Raw genomic sequence first — 16204 nt, forward strand, 5'->3', positions numbered from 1 at the left:
TTTAACACAATAGAAAATAGTAAAAAATGCTACAAATGAAAAGAAAAAAAGAGCCCAGAATCAGATACACTCTCCCACAAGCAGCTCATTTTGTCAGAGTCTATCTTCCCTGGGGAATGGTAAAGAAAAATGTCCATAGTTTGTTGAAAGTGGCTCCTCTTGAATTCCCTCCTGAAGTTTTCATTTTAGAACCACTAATGCAAGAAGTACACAGATCACACCCTTTTAGCATTCCATAGAAGTGCTATCATTCTTTCAAAGAACCTTTGTTTATTGCAGTATTTCCCAAAGTAGGAGAAGTACTGTGTCAGATGATTTGCCTGCATTTTCTCCGGTCAGCAATGGGAACATCTGGTAGTATCTTAATATGGACTTATTTAACAATCTATGGGATACATTCCTCCTTGGACTCAAAGTAAGGTACATAGTCTTCCAGACAAACTCATCTGGTTCCATCCAACAGACAATATGAACTTTAAAACGTTTTCTTATCTCTGCTTTCCCTTTTCCTGACTGCCAGGACATGCAGGACTAGATTGATCAATTACAAATTTCTTATTTTTCTCATTGGATAATTTCTGATTTTTAAAAAGGTTGTGTAATAATTCTTGTTAAATTTAACTTTTTTTCCCCACAAAGTTTAGCAATGTATAAGAAAACACAAATAGGACCGAGGATATAGCCCAATGGTAGAGCATTTGCTTAGCATGTGCTAGGCCCTGAGTTCAATCTGTAGCATTGGAAAAACAAACAAACAAACAAAATACAAATATTATCCATAGCTGTATCATCCTAAGATAACTACCACTAACACAGGCCTATATTTTATTATTTCTGGACTTTTTCCTATTTCTATAAGAAGGATGTTTATATATAAATCCATGTCTTAGCATATGTGTCTTACAACTGGTTTTTCACTTAGCCATATGTCCCCATTATCTTTCTACGACCCGTAATACAGATCTATAAAGCAGTTTTTAATGATTGTATAGTTTTTCATTACATGGTGTATACATCATAAATTTACTGACCTAGGCCCTTATCAGTATCTGTAGGTTGCTTTTATTTGCATATAAATGTTTTTATTTAACTGTTTAATTTATGTCTTTTCTATTTTAAGATCCCTAAAATTATCTTTTAAAATCTGCAGGGTAGAATGAATGAATGAATAAAATCCTAGGAATATCCTGAATGTGTATAACTATAATTAACATACATTAGTATTATCATGTACAGTGGTGCTGTTAATTCTGGAGATAATTTTTTTTTTCTTTCACTAGGTCTCAACCAAAATGAGTGAGACTCCTTCCACTAGTTTTTCCATGATTCATCCGAGTTCTTCTGAAGGTCAAGTTCGTTCTCCTCGCCATTTACGCATCACTCATCCTGTTGTTGCTAAACGTATCAGCTTCTATAAGAGTGGAGACCCCCAATTCGGCGGGGTCAGAGTGGTGGTCAACCCTCGTTCCTTTAAGAGCTTTGATGCTTTGCTGGATAACTTGTCCGGGAAGGTGCCCCTGCCTTTCGGGGTGAGGAACATCAGCACTCCTCGGGGAAGGCATAGCATCACGAGGCTGGAGGAGCTGGAGGACGGTGAGTCCTACCTGTGCTCCCACGGTAGGAAAGTGCAGCCTGTGGACCTGGACAAGGCCCGCCAGCGCCCCCGGCCCTGGCTCAGCAGCCGCGCCTCCAGTGTGCAGACCCAGGGCCGCCCTGTGGCCGCTGCAGCCCCCGGCTTGCTGCGCGCCCCGCGGCGGCTACTGGTTTTCCGGAATGGCGATCCGAGGACCAGGTGCGCGGTCGTTCTGAACAGGAGGGTCACACAGAGCTTTGAGGCCTTTCTGCAGCACCTGACACTGGTCATGCAGTACCCGGTAGCCAAGCTGTATGCCACGGATGGAAGGAAGGTGAGTGTTCAGATTCCGGGTATCCACGAGGTTGAACTTGCATCTAACGCCCGCGGGGTTTGTGGATGAGAATGGCATGAGTAATGTTCTAGCTAGGGAAAGCATTTCCCGGGTTTCTTGTTTGGGGTTTACGGCTGACAGCATATCCACAAGAGGTCACTTTCCTGACCCAGCTATATCCACCAGACCCTTTCCCAGCTTGCCCTGCAGCTGCAGACTTCGGTGTGGAGTGGCCCATACCTTTTAAAGATTTCTTTAATTATGCCGGAAGACCAGCCTGTCTCTCCAGCTAGCATGTAGGCTTAATAAACTTCTTGTATCTGTATTAATCACCCTCACCCCCACTGTTTTGTATTTCCAGTTATTTTATATTGATTGTTTTACATAATTTTTGCTTAAGAAAATACTTGATCTTGTCTTTCAAACCTGAGAGGTTATTGAATTGATTTGAAATTATAGAATTATTGCATGGGAAGAATAAAACCTGCTTATGTCAGGACCATGACTATGCTTTTTTCTAGGTTCCCAGTCTCCAGGCAGTGATCCTGAGCTCTGGAGCTGTGGTGGCAGCAGGAAGGGAGCCATTTAAACCAGGAAATTATGACATCCAAAAGTATTTGCTTCCTGCTAGGTTACCAGGGATCTCCCATCGTGTTCATCGGAAGGGAAATGCTAAGTCAGAAAGCAGAAAGAGTAAGTCACTTACAAATTTATAGGCCTTATTTTTAGTCCCAAGAATTTTTGCCTGAAGAGCAAAAAGATGCATGCTTACTAAATGACCAACTTCATTCATCACAGAAAAGAAAACATGAGAGGATTAAAACCACTCTATAATTATTTTTAGTTGGAAACAGTATAGAGATTATCTGGTAATTAAAAAAAATTTTCCAAATCAATGATGTATCTGTTTAAGTTGATGAAGTATGCTTTGTTTTATGTTTTTGCATAAATTACCTAGTTAAATCAAATTGTCAGACTTTAGTGCTTTAGAAAGGAATTTTGTGGAATCTGTGTAACATTTATGGTAGTTACTGAGTTTTCTCTAGTCTCATGTAGCTCTTAGCAGGTTAGTGCAGTGACTATGTTTTTCAAATCTACCTGTATGTTCTATCTTCTGAAGTTATATCTATAAAAACCATAGGTCTTTAGAACCACTTTTTATATATTAAAAAAAAATTTCATGCTGCCAAATCATTCTGGTTGACAGTAATCTAGGTAGTTAATTCCTTAGGATATGTTGCATGGTGTGACATTATCCTTTGGATAGGAGAGGAAGAGGACCTCTTGAGGCTCAAGGGTGTTAGATACCTAATGTCTTTATTTATTGTGTTCAGTATATCCAGAGAAACTTTAGCTCTATGTTAAAGTACTGATTGCCATTTATACCTTGATTTTAATTTTATTCTTTTAAGATACAGAATAAAAGGTACTATGCATTTTAAGAGGTATTAATCCCTCTACTTATTGCTAATGTGGGGGAAACTCATTTATTGTCATTTAATTATTTCATAGATATACCCAATATGTAATTATTAATACTTCTTTTTTGTAAGAATTAAGCTTACAAAATACGCTATGTATATGGTAGAGCTATTCCACCTTGGTCATTTTATGAAAGTGGTTTTATTATTTCGTTTCTGTCATTGGTTGCTAATTATGATTTTTTTGATGACTTCAGGAAATCTGAGAGCTTTGCTATATTTTACTTCAAAAAATTAAGAGTGAGACATTTTAATCTATAAATTCAGTAAAAGCATATAAAATAATAAAAATATTTTTAGATTTACACTCTGAAACATTCTTGATGGCAAGCATGTGTACATTGATACAGACTACTAATAGGAATTTGATTGAATTTAAGAAGCAGGAGTGCCAGGTATGGTGGCACATGCTTGTAATTCCAGTGGTTTGGAAGACTGAGACAGGAGAATCGTGAGTTTAAAGCCAGCTTCAGCAAACAAAAGTGAGGTGCTAAGCAACTCAGTGCGAACTTATTTCTAAATATAATATCAAAAAAGGGGCTGGGGATGTGGCTCCATGGTTGAGTGTCCCTGAGTTCAATCCCCGGTATCGCCCCCCCACAAAAAAAAGAAGGAGGAGTCCCAAGGTTAATGATAAAAATATACATTAAAAATAATATGTGAACCTGTGACTTAATGTTATTTTTTGTACCATGTGTTAAATCAACTGCAATGACTATACAAAGTGAATACTAAATTATTATTATTAATCCTGTCTTAAATGCTATAAATGTTTTCTGCCTTCATAATGCTATAGGTGTCTATCTTGCATTTACACAGATAGTTTACTACTGTTACTTGTTTAAATTGATAAGCAGTGCTTGGTTAGATTACAGTTTTACTATTGGTAAACGAAACAACAAACCACTAAAGCCCCTCTTTTCAATAGAACCCTTAGTAATTTCTACTTTATTAAAATTACCTCATAAATTTGTTTAAGTTAAAATTATGTGAATCTTCTCATTGAAGTAGAATTAAAGGTTTCTTTTAAGAGTGATTTAAAAAAATGTATGTGATATTACAGTAAGTTTTCTCAAATAACTATTGAACATATTGAGTTAGAAATATATGGTAATATTTCTGTATTTTACTATGAAATCCAGAAAATATGGGTTTTTTACTAATTTTTTTCCTTTTTTCTCTTCTTTGCTGCCTTTTCCACTGGATATTATAAACTTATCTACCTTCCACACTGTGTTTTGATATGGTCATCTTTTACTCTCAAAATCTTGAAAGTGAGCACACATAGGTCTTCAATCCCAAGATCCCAGATTTATTCTGTTTCTTCTGACAAAACCCATAACATTGATTGCTACTCAGACTATTCTTTTGCTCCTGAAAACTACTTGACCTTAGAAAAACACGATTCTCAGAACTTATCAATATATCCTTCTGAAGACAATATTGAGAAATCAATTATTTTTAATCAAGATGGTACTATGACAGTTGAGATGAAAGTTCGATTCAAGATAAAGGAAGAAACCATTAAGTGGATAACCACTGTCAATAGATCTGATCTTTCTAATAATGATGAAAAGAGTGAGATAAGTAGTTTTCCAGGAAGAACAGATGATCCATTACCTAGTTTAAAGTTTGCAGCATGTTCACTGTCTGCAGATGTCTCGGGCAATAATCAAGAAGCCAGTTTAGCAGAAGAAATAAACACTCAAATGACAGTTCAAGAGGCTGAAACTTGCAGTTCTACTAGTTGGGAGAATGCTGCTATGGACACAGATAACATCCAGGGAACTCAGAACCAAGTGAAGCATCGTTTTTATAGACCTCCTACACCTGGACCAAGGAGAGCAAGACAAAAGAAATCAGTGATGGGGAGTGTGACCCTTGTATCTGAAACAGAAGTTCAAGAGAAACAGTTTTCCTATAGTGAAGAAAGGGAAGGTGGGAAAAACAAATCTGAATATCACATGTTCACACATTCTTGCAGTAAAATGTCATCAGTATCTAACAAACCAGGACTTGTTCAGATCAATAAGAACGAGCAGATGGAGTCATCGTTAGAAAGAACAAAAGAAAGCAGACTCCTCAAATCAAGTGCAATAGGTGCTGGTGTTATAGAAATTACGAGTCAGAAGATGGTAAAGATGTCCCATAATAGTGACTTGTCATCAGCTACATCAGAGAACTCAATTGTGGAAGAAGGTATAGTTGATAGTGTAATATCGAACAACAAAACTGATATCAAGAACTTTGGAACTTACAATAACACCAGTGATAGGTTCAGTCCTATTTCAACAGATGCAACTAACTCTTCAAGTAATAACTCCGGTACCGACAAAAGTATTTCTGAGGCTACAGTTTCAGTAGGATCTTCTGTTGTCACTACAAGAATAGACAGATTAACTGATGAATTTTCTCAGTGTGGTTTAACAGAACTTCCAGAAAATAAAAAGCAGATTGTATTGTCTGTTGCCAGGAAAAAGAAGAAGAAAGTTCAGCAGCAAGTAATAAATTCCAGGTATCAGGATAGGGAAATTGCAACCAAAGAAATCTCCAATAAGAGTAAGAGAATAAATGCAGAAGATAGAATTTTAGAGGAAACCGTGTTGCGAGGTTCATACAGTCCCCTTAAAGGAGGGACACTGTATAAGGAAGACCTCCATACAAGTGATATGGTAATCGAATCAAATCGTTTTTCTTCCAAAAGTATTCTCAATCCCACAATTTCTAAGAATTTCCATAAAAATAAATTAAATAGTATTCAAAACCCTAAGTTTCAAGGACTTTTAATCAAAAGAAAATCCAGATCACTAAAGAAGTTAAGCTTAGGAGCACCTAAAAAAAGAGAAATTGGTCAGGGAGATAAAGTACTTCCCCATAATGAATCTAAATATTACAAAAGTTCTTTGAAAAATCAAAGTTTGTTTCATGTGTTTAACCACACTGAGCAAACATCAAAAGTTTTTTGTGCTCCACAGTCTCAAGCAGAAATAGCATCTGGGAATTTGAGAGGAATGCCCAAAAAGAGTTTACTTCCAAAAGTTAATGATTCACACATAATTTCAAAAAGCCCCCCCAAACGAAAAGGGGTTAAATTAAAATCAGGTGCTATTATAAATAAACACCATGCTAGAACTAGGACCAATTCTTTAGCTTCTTTGAAAAAAGCTGATTTTCTTGAGGATATTGCCCATAATTCAGTTCAAAATTATATACAGAGATGGTTGCAGAACATAAATCCATATCCAACTTCAGAACCTAGAATGTCAGTTCCAATATACAAAAATAAAAGGAGAGTGGTAAATTATAATAATGGTAGTTCTTCAGGAAATCATCCCCATACAAATATTGTAAAAGAAAATACTTTTGTACTGCAAAGTAGTAAGCACATAACTAAAAATGCCAGTTTGACAGGAAATAATCTCTGTGAAGAGGCAGCTAAATCTCCTGTTGCCAAAGATCATGGTGAAAAACTTGAAGATCTTTATGAGAGTCAGGTTGGATCTGTGAATGATGCCTACTTGGTTTCCCTGAATGAATATCATTCATTGTCACAGCCAATTATTAATGATAATAATACTAAAAGTCAAGTATCCCCTGAAAAATCAGGACCAGAAATGAGCCTTGTTTACCAGGGAATGAACCTACCTACGAAAGGGCAAAGCGTAGAGGTTGCCATTCAAGTAGATCCTATGGAAGAGAACACCCCAAAAGACCTCTTATCAGTCCTGTTGCTTCGCCAATTTCAAGCTTCAGTTTCTAGTGTCAACAAGATTCAGAATGGAGTTGTTCAATTGCCAGGTTCACTTGCAGACGTTTCTTTCCCTTCTTCAATAAGTAATTCATCCACTACTCTTCTTCTAGCTTGGCTGTTGGTGATAAACCTAAAGGGAGGTATCACTAGCTACTGTCAAGGTGATGCTCACAAGATTACCAACAGACCTTCAGACACACTTGAATTGTTGGAAGTTCTAAAGCATATTGCCATCACAGAGAAAGCTGATGACTTGAAGGCTGCTGTTGCCAAATTAGTGGAAGCAACCACAAATTGCACTGGACCCAGTGAGGAAGAACAGGTTATGGTTCCAGTAGGTCTGTCTGCAAACTGTGTCACAGCCAACATTCAGAGAGTTTCTAACTGCAGTGAAAATGAAAGAACTCAGAAAATCTCTTTGGATAGAGGCTGCTCTGCCAATGGAGTCTGTGACCCTGAGGTATGTGTTCCAGAAATGACTTGCTCTCCATGTGGGATGTGCACCGTGAATAAGACTTACCCTGCCACAGAGATATGTAATCCCAGTGAAGCTATTTCCCCTTGTGATGGTGGTGCTGTGAATCAGAACTTCATGAATAAGTCTTGTTTCCTAGGACAGATCTGTTCACTTACTGATGCTGAGTTTTCCCAGAAAGCTTATGCTCAAAAGGAAAACAATATCTATGAGGCAGCTTGTCTAACTGATGAGACCCACATTCCCACCAGAGTTTTCAATATTGTTGATACTTTAGACTCTCAAGAAAACAAGTATACTGATTCATTGGAATTTGATGAGGAGTTCAAAAAAGTTGATAAAGTTCAGAAAGACCTAAATGTTTTGGAAGACTCTGAATATAAAAGTGACTTTAATACATCAATTTCACATCAGAAGGTCAGTAATTTAAGCCCATGTGACCTTTTCCCAAATAAAACTGATCTAGAATTTGATAAGGAACGTAGTTCTTCAGATGAATTTGAAAATTGTTCACTAAAGAAATTTAAGGATAAAAATACATACACTTCCTTTGATAAGGAAGAATCAAGAACTTCTGAAGAACCAGGTTCAGTAACCAACAGCATGACCTCAAGTGAAAGAAATAATGTTTCAGAATTGGAGTCTTTTGAAGAATTAGAAAACCAAGTCACTGATATCTTTAACACAAAGCTAAATGCAGAAGAGCCAACCACTGAAGAGTCCATCCAAAAAAAGACAGAGGCAAGTGAAAATCTGGAATCGATAGACATGTCTAGTAGGAATATTATAGAAGAAAAAAGGAATGGTGTAATTTCTGAGACAACCAGTAGGAGGCAGGTGACACCACCATCTTTGGTTTTTTGCTATGATTCTAAGCAAAATACTGAAAAGGAGATCAGTGAAGGAGACACTAAGATGAGAGCTAAAATGGTGAAAAGCACAGAAACTGGAAGTTATTCAGAGTCCTCTCTTGATTTTAAAAAATGCTTCAAAAGCCCAGTGACTTCTGACTGGTCAGATTATAGGCCAGACAGCGAAAGTGAGCAGCCACATAAAACATCCAGTGATGACCAGAATGACAGTGATGACCCTGCCCAAGAGAAGGAATATAATAAAGGGTTTGTTAAAAGAGCAATAGAAAAACTTTATGGGAAAGCAGAGATTATGAAACCACCCCTTTTTCTAGGGTCTGTACACAGATCTCAAGTTTCTCCTTACAATTCTGTGGAAGTTCAGTGTGCAAGGAAAGCAAATTCTTATGATGATGAAGCTCAGTCATTTGATTTCTCTGAACAGGTATCTAGTAGTTCACCTATGTTGCAGGAATTCCAGGAGGAAAGACAAGGTAAATGTGATGTTAATGGTGAGAGGGACAGTTATCAAGGGGCTGACATTATAGATCGCAGTACTAGAAAGCAAAATGATCATAACAGGATCGTTAGAGACAAAGAGGAAGGAAAACTGATTGACAAAGGCAAGTGGCTTCTGAAAGAAAATCATTTGCTAAGGGTGTCATCTGAAAATCCTGGCATGTATGGCAATGCAGACACTACATCAGTCGATACCCTGCTTGATAATAACAGCAATGAGGTACCATATTCACATTTTGGAAATTTGATCCCAGGCCCAAACATGACTGAATTATCCTCCTCAGAGTTGGAGGAGCTGTCTCGACCTCTTGAATTGAGATGCAATTACTTTAACATGCCTCATGGGAGCGACTCTGAACCTTTTTGTGAGGATTTTGCAGATGTTCAGAATAAAACCTGTGCCAGGGAGAGACTACCAGATCACACAGAGAAGGGTAATCATCACTCAGAAAGAGTATGCACATCTGTTTCTCATGCCTTTACATCTTCTAATAACAAAGTTCACCCTGTCTCTGATGATATCATTAAAACCCAACCATTACCTGGCAGTACAATGACTCATGGTACACTTCAGGAAGGTGACTCTTTGGATAAACTCTATGCTCTTTGTGGTCAACATTGCCCAATACTAACTGTTATTGTCCAACCTTTAAATGAGGAAGGTCGAGGATTTGCTTATCGCAAAGATTCTGATGTTGAAAACTCCTTGGGTTTCCATTTATGGATGAAAATATACCCATATTTGCCACAGTCAAACAAAAACCCATTAAAGGAAAAGAATAATAATTCAAGTATGAGAAAAGAATTTGTTGATAATGCTCTTGATGATCCATTTGGTAGACTTTATTTCAAGAAAATGTTTGACTTGATGGATAAAAGAAGGAAACCAAAAAGAATTAAGTTCTTGGACTTAGAGGAAGAAAGTAATTTAAAAAAATTTCAATCGTATTTAAAGAAAAGGTTTTGTGTTAATTTCTTGCACAAATCATTGTTAGTTGTGGGTGATGTGAATTCAGAAAAACAAAACCCTAGCAACTGGACAGATGGTGTCTTTAAGACTGTTGATGAGAATAACAACTTATTAAATGACAGATTCCAGAACTTAAGACCAAATCTCAACCGAGTAGTAAGAGAAAATATTGACTGTCATTTCTTCTTTGAAATGTTTTGTCAAACCCACCTGCTAGATATTTGCCAAGTGGAGACATCCCTAAATGTTATTAACAGAATATTAGAAATACATTATATTTTTGAGGGTGAAAATCTTCTCATTTGGGAAGAGGAAAACCAATTAAATTTAATTGATCTTGAAAGCAGTAATGAGCAAGATGATTTATAATTTGCAATATCGGGACCACCTTTCTTTGTTAATTCATTTTTTCCAAAATAAGATGAAGCATTGGGATGGAGATACAAATGTCTTCTAAGTAAATTTCCTATTCTTTAAAAGTGAACGTACCCTAGAAATTTCACCCTTGGATGAACTAATTTGACTTTCACTATTACTCTGTTCTTTATTTTTCCAACATTTACAGTTTTTATGTGGTTTTGTTTTGAACTTGTGATTTCTTGTTTATATGAATTTTTGCCTAGGGCATCAAAAATATGCCCAGGACAAGAATTATATCTTTTTATATTGTTGGCTTTGTATAACATGTTTATTGAATATATTATTGAATAAATGGAATAGACATACAGTGCTTCATTTATTAATTTTAACTACTGATTTGATAAAGTATATAATTAAAAGATCTTCATTATAATACCCTAGTTTCTTGTGCCATATGTGTTGAGTCCTGGACCCTCAGAACATCTATTTCCATAGGACATGATTCACCATTTTGTCACTGGAAAAAGATGCTCCACTACTAAGCTACCTCTCTAGTACTTAGAAATTGTAATATTTTAAATAATATCAAAAGTAAAAAAAAATATGAAGAGGTTAGAAAAAATGGAGACAAAATTTTTAAGGCATTCTTTGTGAAGGAAAATTACAGGAGCTGAAATGATTTAATCTGGAAAAAAGAAGAATGGAGACTTTAAAATTCTCTTCAAATAGAAGGAATATTGCTGTGAAAAACTTGACATATTTCTTTCTGTGTTTTCCTGCTTTAATAAAACATTATTTGATAGAAATGAAAACATATTATTTCCAAGATGTATAAAAAAGCTTGACTAGATTATGGGCTATAAATCATTTTGCATGATACTATGTTCTTCTGAGAATTCTTGCACTCTATGATTATAGTATGGTATAACAAGTCTTAAGAGGGTTTAGAAATCTGTCCCTGTTGTTAGAGTGAACTTAGAGTAGAATTTTATTAATGTTTTTGCAGCAACACATGCAGGTACTAAAATAAATTTTTTTAAATTTTTTTTTTTTTTTTTTTTTTGGGTGCTGGGGATCGAACCCAGGGCCTTCTGCTTGACAAGGCAAGCACTCTACCCACTGAGTTATCTCCCCAGCCCCTAAATTTGGTTTTGAGGAACAAAAAGTAACTAATTACATAAAGAATTACTTTTGTTTCAGTTCAGTATGAGTCATCAATCCTGAACAATTTTATGAATTGCTGCTTTGCCAGCTGAAGACTACCTCTACATAGAGTATGCTTCTTCTATATTAAGTGATGCTTTCTTTTAGTCAAAATATGGAAGTATAATGTGTAAGTTTCTGTAGTGAGCAGTTAGAAACTGTAAAATAAAAGGGTGTAAGTTTTTGAAAAATGATACAGGAGAATCATTATTGTTAAATTTGTGCCCATAGCATTTCAGGGTTATGATAGATTTATAGGTGTGTAATCTTTCATGTCATCTTTCCTCATAAAGATGTAAATTTGACCTAATGACTGCATTTCTAAAAATATGTACTAGAAATTAGGATCAGGGAAGTAGATGATTTTCATCACTGGTACAGAGTGAATATCATGGCAGGATTTGAACCTAGTCTTTTGTGCTTCAAAATTTGCTCTTTACACTGTATATTTTTTCACATGAGGAAGAAGGGATATAATGTTTAAAAAATTTAGTCTTCATTTCTTAGTGTAGAGAGACAAGGAAATGACTTTTAAATTTGGAAAGAGTGTGGTATTTAGGTACACTAAGAAGTCTTGGGAAATCACACCCAAGAGGTTTAGAAATTTGAGTTATACAGCATATGATTTTTGGTAGCAATACCACACATTAAACAATGTTCTGGGTGGCCCAGATAATATTGGGAAAAAGAAATTGGAATTATAGTTGTGAATTAGTAATGCACAACCTGTGATGTACTTTTTACTTAAATGAACATGGTCATATGCATTGAATTTTGAGATATAGGGCCACATTTTATAACTCTCAGAACTAGAATATTATTGGAACGTCATAAACATCTAGTAAATGTGTGTTACAAGGATAAGTGCTTTTGAAGTAACTTGTTCTTTACCTATTATTAACTTCAGATCCACATTTGTAGGGTAGGCAAATATGTAGAGGGATAGCACTCTTTTTGTGTTTTATGAAGCAATATTTCACTCATATTTAAAAATGTGAAGATTTTTTTTCGTTAAAAATTCATCAAAGGGTGTTTTTATTTTCATAAAGCTTGCGTTAAAAAACTCTTGCAACTGAAATTTAGCATGTAAGTGATGCTTCCAAGGAAATTTAAGAATTTTATATAGACTTCCTTTTCACTTTAGAGGTGGAATAACTGACAGGCTAAGAAAGGGAGTCTACTTTCTTGTACCCAGAGGAATACAGAGTACTCTTCAACTTCCAACAGAATTACATCCTGATAAACCAATCCCCTGCAGAAACCAAGGCATGATTGTATACCTTAGTTCAGGGTTTCTAGTCCCAGTATGGCATGGTGAAATTTTGCTTATTTCCACCAGATGGCAGCTGTGCAATGCACTGTGCGATGTTCAGGCACCCTCATAAGGAGACTTGTATGGTTCAAGGGATACCGTAAACATTAGTAGCAAGGAGCTGTAATTCAGAAATCGAGGTTTGTAATGAAAAAATCAATTATCAGAGTTTGTCCCAAGGAAAACCCAATTTGGTGAGGGTGGTGGGAGACCTTAAAACTCCTAACCCAAGTTGAAGCTGAGTTAATGAGTGATTATCTCAGTGTGTAGGGGTAATTTTTATGACACTTTTAAAATAGTTTACCTCTTAACTTTCCAGTGACACAAAACATGTACTCCATTTTCAATGTTCGGACTTAAGTATTGAAATGACATTTCATTTTCTGGAACTTACTGTGTTGGTTTCCTCATCGGTAAAATGGGGCCACTACTTTGAAGTTCTTATGAGAGGATAACTGGTGATGGACTTAGAGCTCTAAGCATGAACCATGGACCACAGTGCTGAACACATTTTAGCTATTAAAAAAAAATCATCAGTATTAGTGCCTTTGATAGGCTTTTCAAAAGTTGGTGTTCTTCCAATCAAGAAGTATTGGGTGTTGAGATATTTAAAAGAAAAGAAATAAAAACATATATTCATATGATCCTTTATTACATAAAGGTGACTAAAATAGTGAGCCCTTTTGGTGTCAAGTATTGTTTTAGGTTCTTTGTATTGATTGGTCAACCCTCATAATAATGCCCTCAGATGGGTAATAGTATCTTTACTATAGCCAAAGGGGGATTAAGTCTCACAGAGGTAGACTGGTAAAGAAGAACTTTACCAGTTCTTGTGTATTCCTTCCAAATAGTCCTGTGTTTTGTGGTTTGATCTTTTGTGTGTAGATTTCCCTGAAAACATAATTACTTTTAATTCCTTGTTTTTTGAGGCTAAGAGGGATCCTATAACTCCTCAGGGTAGCATAGTGATGAAACTTGATTCTCTGCTTCTGCTGGAGGGTGAGGTCTGTTTAAGCTGTAGGCCTCTGCAGCTGAGAAGGCCCATTTTAGTGTTAGCAGCTAATCAAGGCAGGGAATGCCTGCCAGCATCAACTCTGAGGGTTGCAGCCGACAAAGCTGAATTCGTCTCTGGTACTATCGAGTGGCGAGTTGCAGCTTTTAATGGTGGGTCATGCCCTCCAGTGTTGTAGCAGACCCCAGAAATTCACTGCCAACTTCTTTTTGGGTTCTGAAAATTCTTTCCATGTTCTTATCTCACAAATCCAAAAGAATGAAATTCACAGACAATGGAAGGCAAGGATGAAAGGAATAGAATTTATTCAAGTGGGAAGAAAAGAGAACTCTTGCAGGGTGAGAGGGGACCTGAGGGCAGATTGCCACTGGAGTGTGCTAGACTAGAGGTTTATATAGCACTCAAGTCAATGCTATTGATCCAAATCAAGTTTTGGAAAAGGGCCAACACTATTATTTAGCCCTGCAGTTTCCATATTGGTCCGTTCCACTTCTGTTTTCCTGCCTTTCATTGGAAAATAGGAAGTTGAGGTTGATGGATTGTGGATACTATTGGCATCAGATCTGCTATTTTGCTGCTGCCAGTATTCTGGCCCCCAACACCATTTTACAACACAGATCATCAGTCTGCAAACATCCTAACCAGTCATTGGTTCACTCATCAGCTTGCGAACATTCTCAGCAGTCATTGGTCTGTTGTTATTAGCCTGCAAAATTCCACTGCTTAAGAATAGCTCCACTGCCACTCTTTCCCTCTCTCTCCCTCCTCCTCCTCACTTTCCCTCTCTTTCACTCACTCTCACTCTCTCTCTCTCTCACCCTGTGGGCAGACGCTCCGCCTGTCCACTTAATAAAATCTCTTGTGTGAGTTCCCGTATCTGGAGTGGTTTCTGGGTGCTTTCATTGGTGCTGTGTCTCAGATGGGCTCTTCTACCACCACTTAGGTGGGTGGAATCCCATCTGTCGCCCCAGACCCCGAGATGCTGGTCTCATCTTCCATTCGCCCAGATGCTCTCCTCCATATCCAGACACCAGCTTCAGATTGCTGAGTTTCCCCTAGGTCGACCTAAACACTCCTCTGCTGACCTGAGACGTGACCATTGATTGTCTGGTGCCCTCATGGTGGTTGAGGAGTGGGGGTTCCCCCAGCCATGACTTTTACTAAAGGGGCTGGCCCCTTTAGTTGACCTTATCTGACACGTGGGTCCTATCTTTATGGTGGAGATTCTCTCTCAGGGTTGAGGTTCCTCTTTGCGCTTTCTCTTGAAAATCCTGACTTCATGTCCTCAACTCTCTTGGCTTTTGCATGGCACACACTGATGGTTGGGTGACAAGCCCCATCACTGTACTGCCTTCTCATCTCCAGCCAACTAGTCTGTGACCTCGAGAAGACTTGGACACTGACTTGGTTATATCAGTCTCCACCATGGGTCCTCCATTCCAGCGGATTCACCCCTGGGGTGTCTATCCTTTAGATAATCAATCCAAAATGACCATGTAGTGGTATACAACTTCTGTGAGTGAGCGGGCAAGTGGAAAGAGATTTTTTTTTATCTTCAGGCTTTCTCTTTCTTGCACACTAAACCTGATCTTTGCTCTTCCTGCAAACCCAAACACCTCTTTTGGCTTCTTCTCCCCCTCTTAATCCCTCTTCCTCCTCCGATTTCAACTCGGCTGATCACCCCCATACCAGTCCCCTAAAGCAGAGGCCCCTCCAGCACCTGCTCCTCCATTTCCTTTGCCCCGTTCTGTTTCTGTTTCCATTCCCCTGCCCAGCCCACCCAGTCCTCCTGCCACGAGCTCCCACACACAGATTCTAGCCCCCCATGGGAGGTGGTTGGTGTGGAGGAAGTAACCCTAACCAGCCCAACAGTCAGTGGTATGTCATAGTAAGGAGTATGATATAGCAGCCCCATTCCTCAAAAGTAGTGGGATAGTGTTTCATAATTTTCTGCATCCAAACCTGACCTGATTACCAACCAGGAAAAAGGGTTAAAAAGCCCTAGGCAATTTCCCCTGCCTACCCTTGCTGAAGCCTACATTGAAATGTAGACTGCAGCAGGCTCAACAAAGGACCAGCCTGAGACTGAAGAAAAAAAATTGTCCATTTTAAACTTCTCCTGGGCTTCAACAAGATCTCTCTCTCTCTCCCTCTCCTTCTCCCTCCGTCTCTCTCTCTCACCTCCCCCCCCCCCTTTCTCTTTCTCACTCTCTCATGCTATAATTAATGGCCATTACCATTTTTTCTTCTAGGACTCTTTTTTTTTTTTCCTTAAATGCTGTATTTTTCAAGCTCACAATTTTGATCCTATATACCTAGGTTATTGGTTTTTTTGATCAGTTCTATTTTTATTCAACTCAAGA

The 16204-nt window shown here is 37.6% G+C and overlaps 1 protein-coding gene across 14 annotated transcripts in view; it reads left to right on the forward strand.

Annotated features, from left to right (window-relative positions):
• Positions 1 to 16204, forward strand: part of RP1 (RP1 axonemal microtubule associated) — a 322403-nt gene that overhangs the window by 52245 nt on the left and 253954 nt on the right. For 13 of the 14 annotated variants that reach the window (XR_013763185.1, XR_013763186.1, XR_013763187.1 and 10 more), the window contains exons 2-3: positions 1281 to 1907; positions 2429 to 2600. Coding sequence is in view for 10 of the 14 variants with exons in the window: in XM_079136289.1 (XP_078992415.1) it covers positions 1293 to 1907; positions 2429 to 2600 (787 nt within the window). In the remaining 4 variants the exon portion in view is untranslated. Of the gene's footprint in view, positions 1 to 1280; positions 1908 to 2428; positions 2601 to 4663; positions 11195 to 16204 lie in introns of those variants that run through there. The other variant, XM_079136282.1, reaches the window with a different exon arrangement.

This window comes from Sciurus vulgaris, assembly GCF_902686455.1.
Source record: "Sciurus vulgaris genome assembly, chromosome: 1".
NCBI lineage: Eukaryota > Metazoa > Chordata > Mammalia > Rodentia > Sciuridae > Sciurus > Sciurus vulgaris.